General features: G+C 49.4%; 1 protein-coding gene across 1 annotated transcript; it reads right to left on the reverse strand.

Moving 5' to 3' along the window:
- Window positions 1-395: 395 nt before the first annotated feature.
- C28H9orf152 (chromosome 28 C9orf152 homolog) lies at window positions 396-12,409 on the reverse strand. Its single transcript, XM_058523752.1, has 2 exons — window positions 12,099-12,409; window positions 396-6,753 (listed from the first exon to the last, which is right to left on the reverse strand). Exons 1-2 carry the CDS (start codon window positions 12,289-12,291, stop codon window positions 6,227-6,229), a joined length of 720 nt encoding a protein of 239 aa, XP_058379735.1. The 5' UTR covers window positions 12,292-12,409; the 3' UTR covers window positions 396-6,226.
- Between the last annotated feature and the right edge of the window lie 745 nt (window positions 12,410-13,154).

Raw genomic sequence — 13,154 nt, forward strand, 5'->3', positions numbered from 1 at the left:
GGGACCATGGCCCTTCTGGTCGACTTGCTTCTTCAGAGAGCCTCATGTGGATCGCTTCCTTATCTGAGCCGGTGTGATCAAATTGGCACAGGGCTGCCTCCCCCATAGGACCATCCCCCACCATTGCTCCTCCTCCTTGGAAAATCAACTAGAACAAGAGTGGGACCCAATGGAGAGGAGACATGAGGATCGGATGAGCGCCACACTCATCCTCACAGAGAAGCCTCTGTCCCTTGAGCAACTTTGTGCCTCCTGTTTGCAATCCGTGTGGTCCTAAGGGAGTGGGCCTGAATGCTGACCGCACGTTAGAATCACCAGGAGGACCTTTCAGAAAGTACCTGTGCTCACGACCAGCCCACCTAGACAGGCATCTGTAAAAAAAGAGTGAGGCAGGAATTTAACAAAGAGAAGAAAACGAATGTCCACCAAAGGACGTGTAAAAAGAATGACACTAGCTTTATTCATGGTGACAAAAAATGGAAAGACAAAAAAGGAAAAATAAATTGTGGTTGATGACTGGGAGGAGGCTGAAGGGAACTGTCTAGAATGCCGGAAATGTGTATCTTGATCTATGTCACACAAATGTGCATGTGTGTGTCTATTTATATCTGTGAAAATAAGTCTTTGAGCTATATACAAGATTAGTGCGCTTCCCACACTTGACATAGTTTATGACTTGATCAAAAAGAAAAATATAGAATACCAGGCTCAGGCCCTACTCCAGAGATGTAATTTAATTGACTATTCTCCAAGCCTCCTGATGATTCTCTTGGGCAGTCAGGGTTGAGAAGTACTGTCTTAGAGGCCAGGGCCAACCTTGGGGTGAGCCTAAGGCTAGAGGGGCCAAAAGGGGCATCACAGCTCATGTAAGGTCCAGCTCGCCATGGTTTTGCCACAGCGGGCACTTGTCTCAAGTCTCCTTTGCATACACACACTTTGGGGACTGATGGTGGTGGTAGTTGGCTGGTCAGGGATCTTCCCATTGATCTTGCCAGCATGTGGTAGAGCCCAGCAGAGAGAAGCCTGGGATCTGGGCTCAGTCCCCCAGTCCCCAGGCTGCGAGTGTAGCCACACGTGTTGTGGGCAGCACCTTAAAAGAAGAGCAAGGCTCCAGTGTTGGGGAGAATCTGGCAAACGCAGGAGCAGGGACAGGCTCTCTCAGGACCCTCCAACCAAGAGAGCACCTGCATTTCTTGTGAAGGGCAGCGTCTCCTGCTCTGGGAAAATATTTGCTAACCTGGATCTGGGCCTGATATTAATTTAGAGGGCCAGCTCAGGCTCTCTGTAAACACACTTGGAGTTTGGGTTGGCAGAAGACACAGTGTTTGCGCCACCAGCTCCTTCCTCCTTCTCCTATTTCTTGGCCAGGGCTGAGGGGTTGGCATGCTGCTGAGTCTTGATTATGATCCTGGACTCCTGGAATTCAGGGGGTGGATTCCTCAGTGAACAGATGAGGGGGAGATAAAAGGATTAATGACACAGAGCGGGTGTATCATCTTTTTGGATGGAAGTGGAGGGGAAAACTTAATGTCATTGCCACAAACCCAAGGCCAAGAAATAAAATTAAAATGAAAAGTTCAGTCCCTTGAACAGTTTCCAGGAAGTGAACCGTTCATTAGCTGTGGGAGAAACACAACCACAGCAGGTTAAAAAATTCCAGCAATTTGTGTGCAGACAGAAAAATATTGAAAGTGGGTGAACTGGGTCTTTCTGAACAATAAGGAAGTCACCTCAAGGGATGTTTGTGCAGAGTAGGAATAATCAAGGCCTCAAAAGCTGGGGGAAAAGTTAAGTTTTACAAAGTTGTGGTTAGAAAAAGTCCTACTGTTTTCTCCGTCCTCCAAACAGAAGCGCTAATTTCACCACCGGCAGTTTCGATTCAAAAATATTTGAAGGGGGGATTTCCCAGCTATAAGGCTATAGAAATAAGTGAAGGGAAGGACCCAGAAGGAGGTAGATTAAAATAGTGGTGTGAAAGATAAACTGAGGCATATTAAAATTTTTAAGAGTTTCTTTGAGCAAAAATCGTTTGGAATCGGGTAACGCCAAACTGGAAGTGGTTAGGCGCGCTCCACCAATGGGAGCCGGGCTGGGGGGAGAGACTTTTATGGAGAAGATGCAGAGGCCAAGTAAGGGAATTGTTGATGGGCTGTAGCATAGAGCCTCGTTGGTTGGTTGTGATTGGTTGTCCTTAGCTTTGAATTTCCTAACCTTGAGGCATTATAAGCTTATATTTTGGTTTGCTTACGTAGGCCACCGTCTCTTGCAAGAATGCTCACCGCACACAGGTGCAGAAAATGCCCCCTGCCTGTGTCCACAGGCCCCAGCTGGGCCAGCGGAAGGTAGATGAGACTGGGGCAACAGACAGAGAAGTGGACGTCTGATGCGATGAGGGGTCTGGGGGGCGGGGGGGCAGCACTAGCAGGCTTAACCATTCTCACAAGGCACAAGCGTGCTAGGGGAGCTGCTGGGGATGGAGTTCCTCATCTGCAGGAGCCTGTAGGGGCCACCACCTGTGCACACCCAGCCTGCAGACCATGAGCTAGGTCAGTGTAAACGGCCAAAGAAAAGAGACCGAAACTACACCATGGCCATCATCTAAAGAGCCACCTATGCTCTCTCTGTGTCCTATCCTAACACCAAAACCTGCGCACAGAAGGGGGCGGCGGGTGTGTGAGCAAGAAGACCACGCCCCTCCCTCTAGCCTTAAAGGTATAAATCAAGGCTGTGCTTGGGGGAAGGGGGTAGGGAGGTTTTGGGGATCGGACTTGAATATGAGATAGACTTTTAAATTTGAATAGTTTCAAGTCTTAAGAACTAGAATGAAAGTGCTTTAATGGCGCAGTGACTGAAAAGTTAGGAAACCAGGCTGAGCCGGCATGAGGGGAGCCCGCCCCCTAGCGGGCCCGAGCAGAGGGGACAGCTAAGGAGAACGATCCTCCCGTCCCCACCCTACAGGGGCTATTATGGCCTTATTTTACAACTGGGAAGTCTGTGGCTCTGAGAGTTCAGTACTTCAGCCAAGTTCAAGTCTACCAATGGCAGTGCTGAGACTGGAGCCCAGATGCACCGGCCACGTGGGGGAGTCCCCACTGTGGGCTGGATGGCTGGGCGACCCTGCCTGATGCAGGATTTACAACGTGAGCTGGTTGTTCTCTAGTTTGGGAAAAACGTCTCTGCTAGCACTGTGGAGAGTGCGGGAAGAAAAAGTTTGCTCCAGTCCAGATCAGCACGGGACAGAAAATCAGAGTCGTGGGTAGTGGGACAGCCCAGGGGTAACCTGAGCCCTTTGCCCCAGCACGTTTGACAGCTCATGAGTCGGTAGAAGTGTGTGAGTGTGATTGAGAAACAGACGGTTCTGGTCTAATGCTCCTGGCAGAAGCAGCCTTGTGGGAAGGGAGTGGAAGGATTCAAAACCAGCCTTCCCCTTGCCCCCTCTCCCTTCAAGCTCTACGACAGGGAACAGTCCTCAGCCCTATGCCAGGCAAGTCCCAGAAGAAGGCAGGCCTCTGGGGCAAAGGTGCCCTCGGGTCAGCCTTGGTGGCGGTCAGTTGGCTCCAACATGACCTTGCTAACAGACCTGGCCTGCCCTTGGCTGGAAAGCTCTCCCACATCCGGCATTTCCCACATCAAGCCATGCTCAAGAAAAGCAACTCCAGAGTGAAAAATGAGGACTCTAGAAAATGGGGATTTGTGGAAGGTCTGCAATGCGGGGAGTGACCTGTGCAAGCTCTTACACTGTCTCTTGCCTCTTGAGGTCTCTGACTCCACACCCCCCGGCTCCCTTTTCTCCCTGGTCACTCCTCTTCAGTGTTCTTACTGCCTCCTCCTCCCTCTATCCCACCTCTTCTCAGGAAGGATTGGAAAAATCCTTAGAGATTTTTCAACTAAGTAAACTGGGAGTTTTCAGGACTGATTCTGGACCCTGTCTTCTCTCTACACTCTGCATGGGTGAGCTCATCCTTTCTCATTCTAAGTACCTCGGCACACTCATGACCCTTAAGTTCATATGTCTAGCCCAGAACTCTCGTCTCACTTATCCACTGGCTTATTTGATATCTCCATTTGTGTGTCTCATGAGCATCTCAAACTTAGCATTCTTCAAACTGAACTTAGAATTTTCCTTCAGTAAATCCTATTGATCCTATCTCCAGCATATATATCAAATGTATCTACTTTTTTTCCATCTCTTCTGCTCCCACTCTTGCTTGAGCTAACAGCATCTTTCCCACTGAATGTGCCCTGGCCATTTTTTTCCCGACACTGCCTCTTAACGTGACCCTCAACTCATTCTCCACAGAACAACCAGAATAATCTGCTTAAACTGCAAATCAAATCATTTTAGTCTTGTATGTAAATCCCTTAATGGCTACTGATTGTATTCAGAATGAAATCTAATATTGTGCTACGACTTGGCCCCTATCTACCTGTGTTATCCATTAGGGCTCACCCATGTTTCTGTTTCTTCTCCCCTTCTAGGCACATGGGATGATTGTACCTCCTCATGCCCTTGCAGTGGAGATCTGTTTCACTTGCTTTGGACAATGAAATGTGAGCAAAAGTGATTTCAGAGTCAGTACATGGCTATGAATGCACTTTTTTGTCCCGCTACAGTGATTGGGGAAACCAGTATTGAAATGGTGGTGCCACAAGATTGAAGCAGCCTGAACTGCTGGTGACAGTAGGAGAGCTGACCTGGAAGTTTGCCCAAATCCACAATGAACTTTTTGTGAGTTAAAAAAAAAAAGCTTCTGTGGTGAGATTTGGAGTTGTTTGTTACTGCAGCAAAACATTGCCTGTCCTGATTGATACACTGGAGAAAGAGAAATTACTTGTGGGAATCCTCTTTAAAACAAAATCAAAGGACAAAATTTTTTTCAGAAAATTTCCTTCTTTTTCATTAGACTATAAAAAAATTAACAACTGGCTCTTATTAATTATTTACAAAAGAAATTACAATGAATCCCCAAATTGGAGTGAATTTCTGGGTTGTCCAAGGAGCAGGCACATACGCATCTTTGACAGGTAATGACACTCCTAGTTGACAACTCTGGATATGGAGGGGCCTCTGGATGGCCATGAGGAAAAGAGGAAGATGTGGGTGCAACTTCACAGAGAGAGAATCTGATAGGAGGGAAAGGCACCTTAGATGTGTGTTAATATCATTGCTCAAGTTAAACATTAACCAGGAAAGACATACTTCCTTCTTCATCACCAAAGTAGCAGCTGCTTCACTTTGTCTTAGGTTTAAAATACCCCAGGCAGGTTGAGTGATCTAAATTTGGCTAAAAAGGGAGCAGTCTGTGAGGAACACATTTTCCATGCAGGAGCATATCTTTGCCTCTTTCTGCTCAGGCTCCTATTACTATATCTCTTCAACTATTGGCAGTGTTTAATAAGAACTTAATTTGGAGCAGGGGAGGGAGGGAGGGAGAGAAGACAGACAAATAGAAAGGCAGAAGGGAAAGAAGGAAGGAAGGACTACGGAAGGAAGGAAGGAAGGAAGGGAGAGAGGGAAGGATGGAGGGAAGGATGGAAGGAAATAAATCTGTGACGAGACTGGAATGTGCAGTCTCAGTGAGGGATGAGATGACTGGCCCTTTCTGAATACCCTCAAACATATAAAACAGTAGGTAGCATTGTTGTGACCCTTATAACCCAGGGTGAACATACTTTGGGAGGCTCCAGCTGAAATGGTGTGGTCACCACCAATGAATGTAGTGACTTCTAAGTGAGCTAGCCTCCAGGCATAGCAACCAGAAAAAGGCAATTCTCAGAGCTCGTCTTCTCCAGAACATGTGAGAAATCCTCAGAAGATATTGAAAACATGATTGCCCATATCTGTTGATTCCAGGACACTGTTAAGGCATTCCATTGGCTAGGGTGCCTGTACTATGTTTCAAAATTCCCTAGTTCTAGAGACCTCCCCAAGGAATGGGCATCCAGGCCTCCGTAGCAATGTCTTCTTATATAAGCAGAATGGGGCTGCATTGATCAGACAGCCCTTTCATCCTGAACTGTGAGCAGTCTGGCCTGGGCAATCTCTTCCTTTTTTGAGGGACAAGGCCATGTGCTCATTGTGAAGTTCATTTCCTACAATCCCTACAGTTGAGTAAGTCCAGTTCTTGCTCACAGCTAGAGGCCCTAGTTGTGGCTCTGCCTCCTGGATTCTTTGATGAGGGCATAGCTGGCCTCGAGGTTGGGACACCTGGCTTAGTAGAAAGCTTCAGGCTGGGCCATATAAGCCCAGGTTCCGGGCAGCTTGGGAGATCCTGGGCATTTTCCTCTGGGGAAATGGATAGTGAGCTGGTTTTCCAGACCTGAGTGTGTTCTTTATGGAAGGAGGGCACAGAATGCTGGTGTTTAAGTTGGATCTCACTGTGTTGGTTTGGGTATCACCCACCTGACATTCACTCTGGGCTGCCTCTGGGTTCGTGGTCCCTAGCTGAGTCATCTGATTGTTTCCAAACAAGCCTGGGTCTCCCTCCTGGGGGAGCCTTTGTTCAGACCCCATGAGCTTGCTCTTGTGTTTTATTTGATGACTGGTTTCCTGGCGGAAGGTTTGGACCAAGCGGTGCATCTCTAGGTGCGTGTGCCATGGAGACTCTGGGGCCTGCAGACAGCCTCTGTCAGCCTCCTCCAGCATCCCCGCTGCCTCGGGATCCGCCTCGTCCAGAGACAGTGAATGCCTTCTCTCCTTGTTAATCCAAACAGCACTGACCATGGATTCAGCAGGAGCAGGCGTGTTCCCTCCTGAGAAAGCAAGGATAAGCAGGGTCACCAATGCAAGTTACATGGGAAGCTCTCATTTGGGGGGTCTCAGAGCTTTCAAGTTGACGGAAGACCATGCCTCAGAAGTCACGGAGGCCAGGTACCCAGTACATTGCATGTGTGTATACACACATACATGGGTACACACATGATCTCACTCATATATGCTCACACACGTACACTCCCTCCCACCCCACACACTCACACCCACACAAGCTGTCTCCTTCTCCCTCTCTCTCTCTCTCTCACACACACACACACACACAGACACACACACATACATTTATTCAACAAATATTTATTGAGCTCTTATTATGCCAGGCATTATTTATTTTAGGTCCTGGAAATGCAGCAGCACTAAGACAAAATCCACACCTTCATGCTGTGTTCTAGCAGGGTAGAAAAACAATAAGCAAATGAATATAGTATAATAAAATTTCAGGTGGGAACCAATGCTATGGAGAAAAGCTCAACCATAATAGAGTTTAATAATAGACTTCAGGTTTTGACTGCAGTGAGAGGTGAACCCTGGGAAGAGCTAGGGAACTAGCGTTTCAGGCTGACAGAATGACAAGGAGCAGGGCCACACACGTTCACCCACATGTATGGATTCACATACACTCACCAGTGGAAAAGGTTATTCCTAACTTAACGAGTTTTGTGTCTGGGATTCTGATAATGGGTTTACCACCCAAGGCAGAGGAGAGAGAAGCTGTGTCTCAAAGCAGCTCCTCTTGGAGGAGGGGCCCTTCTCCTTCTATCCCACAGATGCTGTTCTGGGAACACATTAGCAGCACCTACTGCTTCCCTGAGCTGGTGTCAGGGATGAGGATGCAGACCGATGTCTCGCTTCTTTCCTAGGGACATATTTCTAGCACCTTCTGGAACATGATAGTTTATTGTCAATTCTTGGTGGCAGTGAGGGTTGTGGGAATGACTGAAAGGCATTTTCCTATAGAGAGTGGGTCTGTGACCAACCTGGAGATGCCTCTGAAACGACAGTGAAGCTCACTTGTGTGTTCTGACATTTGTCACTGCAGGAGGCCCTGTAGGTGACAAAGTACATTGCAGGAGTGGGGAGATGGTGTTGGAGGAATAAAGTCAGAAGGGAGCCTCTGAAGCTCCAGTTCTGGGAATCCGAGAGAAACAGAGGACCGATGCAGCCCTCTCTGCAAACAGTTACAGTCCCATAAACGCTAATTCCAGTGGTTTTGTTCCGGCTTTATGACCGCACTATTTTCTTAGCATAACAAATGTGAAAACCTTTACAAATATTCAAAGAGCTCTGTACTTATTTGAGAACAGAGAAGGGCGGGGGCATGAGGGGAGAACCTAGGAACTGGCATCCTCTCCCATTATGAGTCTAGAAGGAAAGGGCCCGAGGTGGACAGGCAGGTCTTGGTAGCAGAGAGGAGCCTACTCAGCGGTCAGTCCCAGTCTGGGGTCCGCGGAGGACAAGGAAAGAGACTAAGAGGGGAGGAACACATAGACCCTGACCTCAAAGCAGACCCTGTTGAGAATCACTCCATGAACCTTCCATTGTGGTCCCCTCCACACCTTTGGAATGGTGCCTGCTTTCCACGGCCCAAGCAAAAGAGAGTTAATGCAATTATCCGAAGAGTACAGGGAAATTTCATATCAAGTTTTTATCTGTTTTGATTTTGGTCAATCGGGGACTAGGGAGGATGGAAATGTTTTAATTATCTTCATGCTTTCTTAATTCTCCACCAGTGGTTCAATTTGCCAGAAGATACAAATTGGGGAAGAGACATTTTGAGCTCCTCTTTGATTTCTCTCTTCAGCTGGGGTGAAGGATGGTGAACGGAGATCTTAAAACAGGAGCTGCCTTACAGGGCTGTTGGGAATGTTAAGTGAAATGTACATATAAAACACCCAGCCCAGATATGAGTTCTCATCCCTAATCCCTTTTCTACATAAGATGAATCACACACGGCCTAGATGTGACAAAAGCATATGCCTTTTGGACACCAACGATTGGGGCAATGGGGGCTTCATAGACCCCAGCTCAAGGTCCCATGGTGCCCATATGTTGCATCAGGGCAGCCATGCCACTACTTGGAACTGCATTTCTAGAACTAGATCCATCCCATAATGCTAAGACAGGATGAAGAAAGCTAATTCCAGGGCCTTTCCTTCCATTAATCAGCTTTCAGAATACCTGCCCTTCCAAATATAACCCAACGTCTTGAGACACTGAAATCCGGTTTTGTTTTTTTTTTTGAGGAAAATCAGCCCTGAGCTAACATCCATGCCAATCTTCCTCCTTTGGTGAGGAAGACTAGCCCTGAGCTAACATCTGTGCCGATCTTCCTCCATTTTATGTGGGAAGCCGCCACAGCATGGCCTGACAAGTGGTGCATTGGTGCGCGCCCGGGATCCGAACCCGGGCCACCAGCAGCGGAGCGCGCACACTTAACCGCTACGCCATGGGGCCGGCCCCTGAAATCTAGTTTTAATAAACACCAATCTCAATGGTCTGTCTTCCGGGGTCTCTCTGTGTACTGGAAACAGAAGATCACTATCTTCTAAATTTCCTCTACTCACTTGGCTTCATGAAATCAATATCTCCTGGTTTTCTCCTACCACTAAAAACATATGTAATTGTGGTAAGGTTCACATAACATAAAATTTACCATCATAACCATTTTTAAGTGTACACTTCAGTGGTTTCAAGTACATTCACATTGTTATACAACAGATCTCCAGAACTTTTTTCTTCTTTCCAAACTGAAACTCGATATACTTCTCTACATTCCCCCTCCCCCCAGCCCCTGGCAACCACCATTCTAATTTCCATCTCTATGAATTTGACAACTCCAGGTACCTCATAAAAGTGGAATCACACAGTATTGGTCGTTTTGTGACTGGCTTATTTCACTTAGCATAATGTCCTCAAGGTACAGCATGTGTCAGAACGTCCTTCCTTTTTAATGCTAAATAATATTCCTCTCTTCCCATTTTGACTGCTCTCTATCTTCCCTGGCTTCTCTTCCTTTGCTTGTCCCTTAAATATCTGAATATTCCAGAACTGTAATTTTCATCCCAGCCTCCTATCAATTTACACATTGACCCTCCACAATTTTATCTGTGCCCATGGCTTCAACTACCACCTATATGTTGATGACCTGAAGTCTATATCTCCAGCTCAGATTTCTCTCCTGAGATCCAGGCTGGTTGGACGTTCTACAGACAACGATCTCAAATGCTGCATATTCAAAGTCAAATTCGTCTCTCCCGACCAGCAATCTCTTTCTCCTGTATTCCCTATCTCAGTGAATAGCACCACCAGCTACCCTGTTGCTAAAGTGTAGGCAGAATGGCTTTTCCACCTCCCTAGCATCATTTTCTCCTTATTTTTGTAATCTTGCCCTGATTTCTCCCTGGAGACCTACCTTATTCCTCACACCCAGTCCAAATCCTTCACGTGTTTTTCCAACTCAGATTCGTGTGACGTAAGTGACCTGGTCCTCAGCCAATCAGCTCATAAAGGCCTGAGGAGCTTTATAGATATCAATTCATTTAATTCCTACAACAACCCTATGCGGTCATGCGCTGCATAATAACATTTCGGTCAACGATGGACTGCATATATGATTATGGTCCCATAAGATTAGTACCATACAGCGTAGGTGTGTAGTAGGCTATACCATCTAGGTTTGTGTAAGTACACGCTATGATGTTCGCACAATGACGAAATCGCCTGATGACGCATTTCTCAGAACGTATCCCTGTCGTTAAGCAACACGTGACTGTACTTCAGGTACGACAGTTATTCCCAATTGACAGATGAGGAAACTGCGTCTCAGAGAATTTATGTAACTTGTTCAAAGCTGCATATCAAGTACGTGACAAGAGCTGGGACTCAAACTCAGGCTCTTCCTCAAGTCCATGACCACTCCATCAGACAGTGCACTACTTCTCACAATTATAGAGAGAGTGTGGAATTGCAAACTGTTAGGAGTGGCCTGAAAGACCCCGAACTAGGGACAGAAGTCTTCCTTGAGGAAGCAGCGCCTGAACCCTCCTCCTTGCCTTTACCTGCCCTAACTTATCACAGGGTGATGATGGAGGAGGGAGCACTGAGTTACAGAATGCAGGAGTAAGGGCCAATGGGGAGGCTGGTGGCAGGGGATGGTGAATTCTGTGGGGCACATTGAGTTTGAGCTGTCTTTGGGATGTGCCCATTACATGGATTTGTGAGTCTGAATCGTGGGTGTGTTAAGCGTGGTGCTTTCATTTCATAGGGGTTTAATTTAATAAGTGTTTGCTGAATAACTGAATGAATAAACACCCTTGAGGATGGGATAGGGCTTTAGGAACCGTTCAGCTTCTGCCCTCAGAGATGAGGGCTACTTGGCTGTGCCAGTTCAAGTCAAACGGTTCCCATTGGTTGGCAACAGCCCAAGTCATGGGGGATGGGTGCCTTCAGCCCAGAGGTGCCACTTCTGTCTTCAAAAGGCAGCACACTTCCTGTCCCGGATGGTGAGATCCTCCAGCCCCTGATTCCTTCCCAGCCTGGCTTAGTGCAGGGTGGGCCACTCAATGAGTCCTCAACTGTACAAATAACCACAGAAACCCCCAGGCACAGCCTTGACCTTTCAGGGGGGTCTTCCCACCTCCCTGGACCTGTTTCTCTGTTAGAGGATGAAGGGCTGGGATTTGCCAATTGTTGCTTTTTGAGCCCTGTGCTCCTAAGTTCCTCCTGGGAAGAAATCTGAGTTTCCAAAGGGAAGAGGCTTCTCCTCTCCACGAGGGAGCTTCCGGGTCTCCTTGAGGTCTCCTTGGCTGCTGTTAGAGGGGTGATGAGCCTGGGCGCCTCCTGGCTCCCTGAGCCCTGCGCTTCCTCTGGCCAGCTCCCGGGGCCGTTGGGAACGCCACGTCTTCCCTCTCGGGAGCCAGTTTCTCAGGTTTGCAGGACGTGCCCCCGTGAGACCCAGCAGGAGGCAGAGCTTCCATCTCCCCACCTGGCCTGGCAGTGGGGGCCAAGCCCGGCTCACCGGGCAGACCAGTCCAGCAAGATCATAACTAAGAGCAGAGGCCAGGAACAGCGGGCTGCCCGCCAGACGCCTGCTTGAGGCCCTTGGCTCAGCTGGCGGAGGGCCTGAGCCGAGCAGAGCTGCCCTGCACGGGCCTCCCTGCTCTGACTCGCACTCCGGCCAGCAGGGATGGCCAGCTGCATCCCGGCGTTTCCCACCGGGAGGGCCCGCAGAGCCCTGGCCCTGCCCCGCCTGCCGCCCAGCCACCCATTCCGCCCACAGCCGCGCCCTCCTCCCTCCACTGCTGCCCCAGCACCTGCCCAGCCCTACCTTTCGGGAGCACCATGAGGTGGGCCTGGGCCCTCTGCTGCCGCCTCAAGCCTTCGTACTGGGCTCGCAGGAGCTGGATGCTGAGCGGGGGCCCTTTCCCCGGGGCCTGAGTCCCGGAGCCCTGAGCCATGAGGCAACACCCCAGGCGCCAGAAGCGGGGCAGGGCCGGGCACGGGCAGGGCAACCCCTTCATCCGGATCCGGATCCGGGAGAAGAGTAAACACTGATGGGCGGGGCCGGGGGGGGGTGGATGGGGAGCGGGAGAGGGAAGTGAGGAGGGAAGGTGGAAAGATTAGGGGAGGAGTAAAGCTAGGGGCAGAGGAGAAAGACCGGTGAGAGAAAAAAGGAGGGAAAGAGAAATGTGGGGGAAGGAGAAAGTCGGGGCGTGGGTGGGGGTAAGAGGTGCAGGAAAAGTCAGAGGTAGGAGGAGAATTGGGGAGGAGGAAAGGGCGGGGTGCGAAGGGGGAAGACGGCTGGAGGAAGGAGGTGAGGTGGCCAAGGGATTAATGGGGCGAAGGGGAATAACGGCTTGAGGGAAGAGTGAGGATGACGGAGGAGCAGAGGGAGGAAGGGGAAGGAGTGATGATGGAGGGGGGATGGAGGGGCATGAGGGTCAGGGGAGGAGCAGGGGGACGAGAAAGGCCAGCCCAGCTGCTCAGAGTCCTGGAAGTCCAAGGTGGCGTTGTATTCCAGGTCCTTCACTGCTTGATCCTAAAGTTTAGAATCCAGTTCCAGAAGCTCCAATGAAGTCCCCTGTTTTCCGGCAGAGCTGGAGCTGAGGCTGGGGAATGGCAGTGCCGGCTCCGCTCACACCTCTTGGACTGGATGCTGGACGCTCATCTGCAAACCTGCCCATTGGGTTTGCAGTTGGAAAAGGAACACACTCCTCAGCCTCACAAAGCTGGCGCTTCGGGCGTGTGCACACCACAGCCCTACCCTAGGGAAACCCCGTAGCAAAGGTGCCCCCAAGATCCCTACCCATCCCGCAACACACGTCCCCGGAGAAAGCCCAACTCCGAAATTGGCGGTGGGGACAGAGCCTCTGGCCAGCGCCAC

The sequence above is a fragment of the Diceros bicornis genome, chromosome 28 (assembly GCF_020826845.1).
Source record: "Diceros bicornis minor isolate mBicDic1 chromosome 28, mDicBic1.mat.cur, whole genome shotgun sequence".
Classification (NCBI taxonomy): domain Eukaryota; kingdom Metazoa; phylum Chordata; class Mammalia; order Perissodactyla; family Rhinocerotidae; genus Diceros; species Diceros bicornis.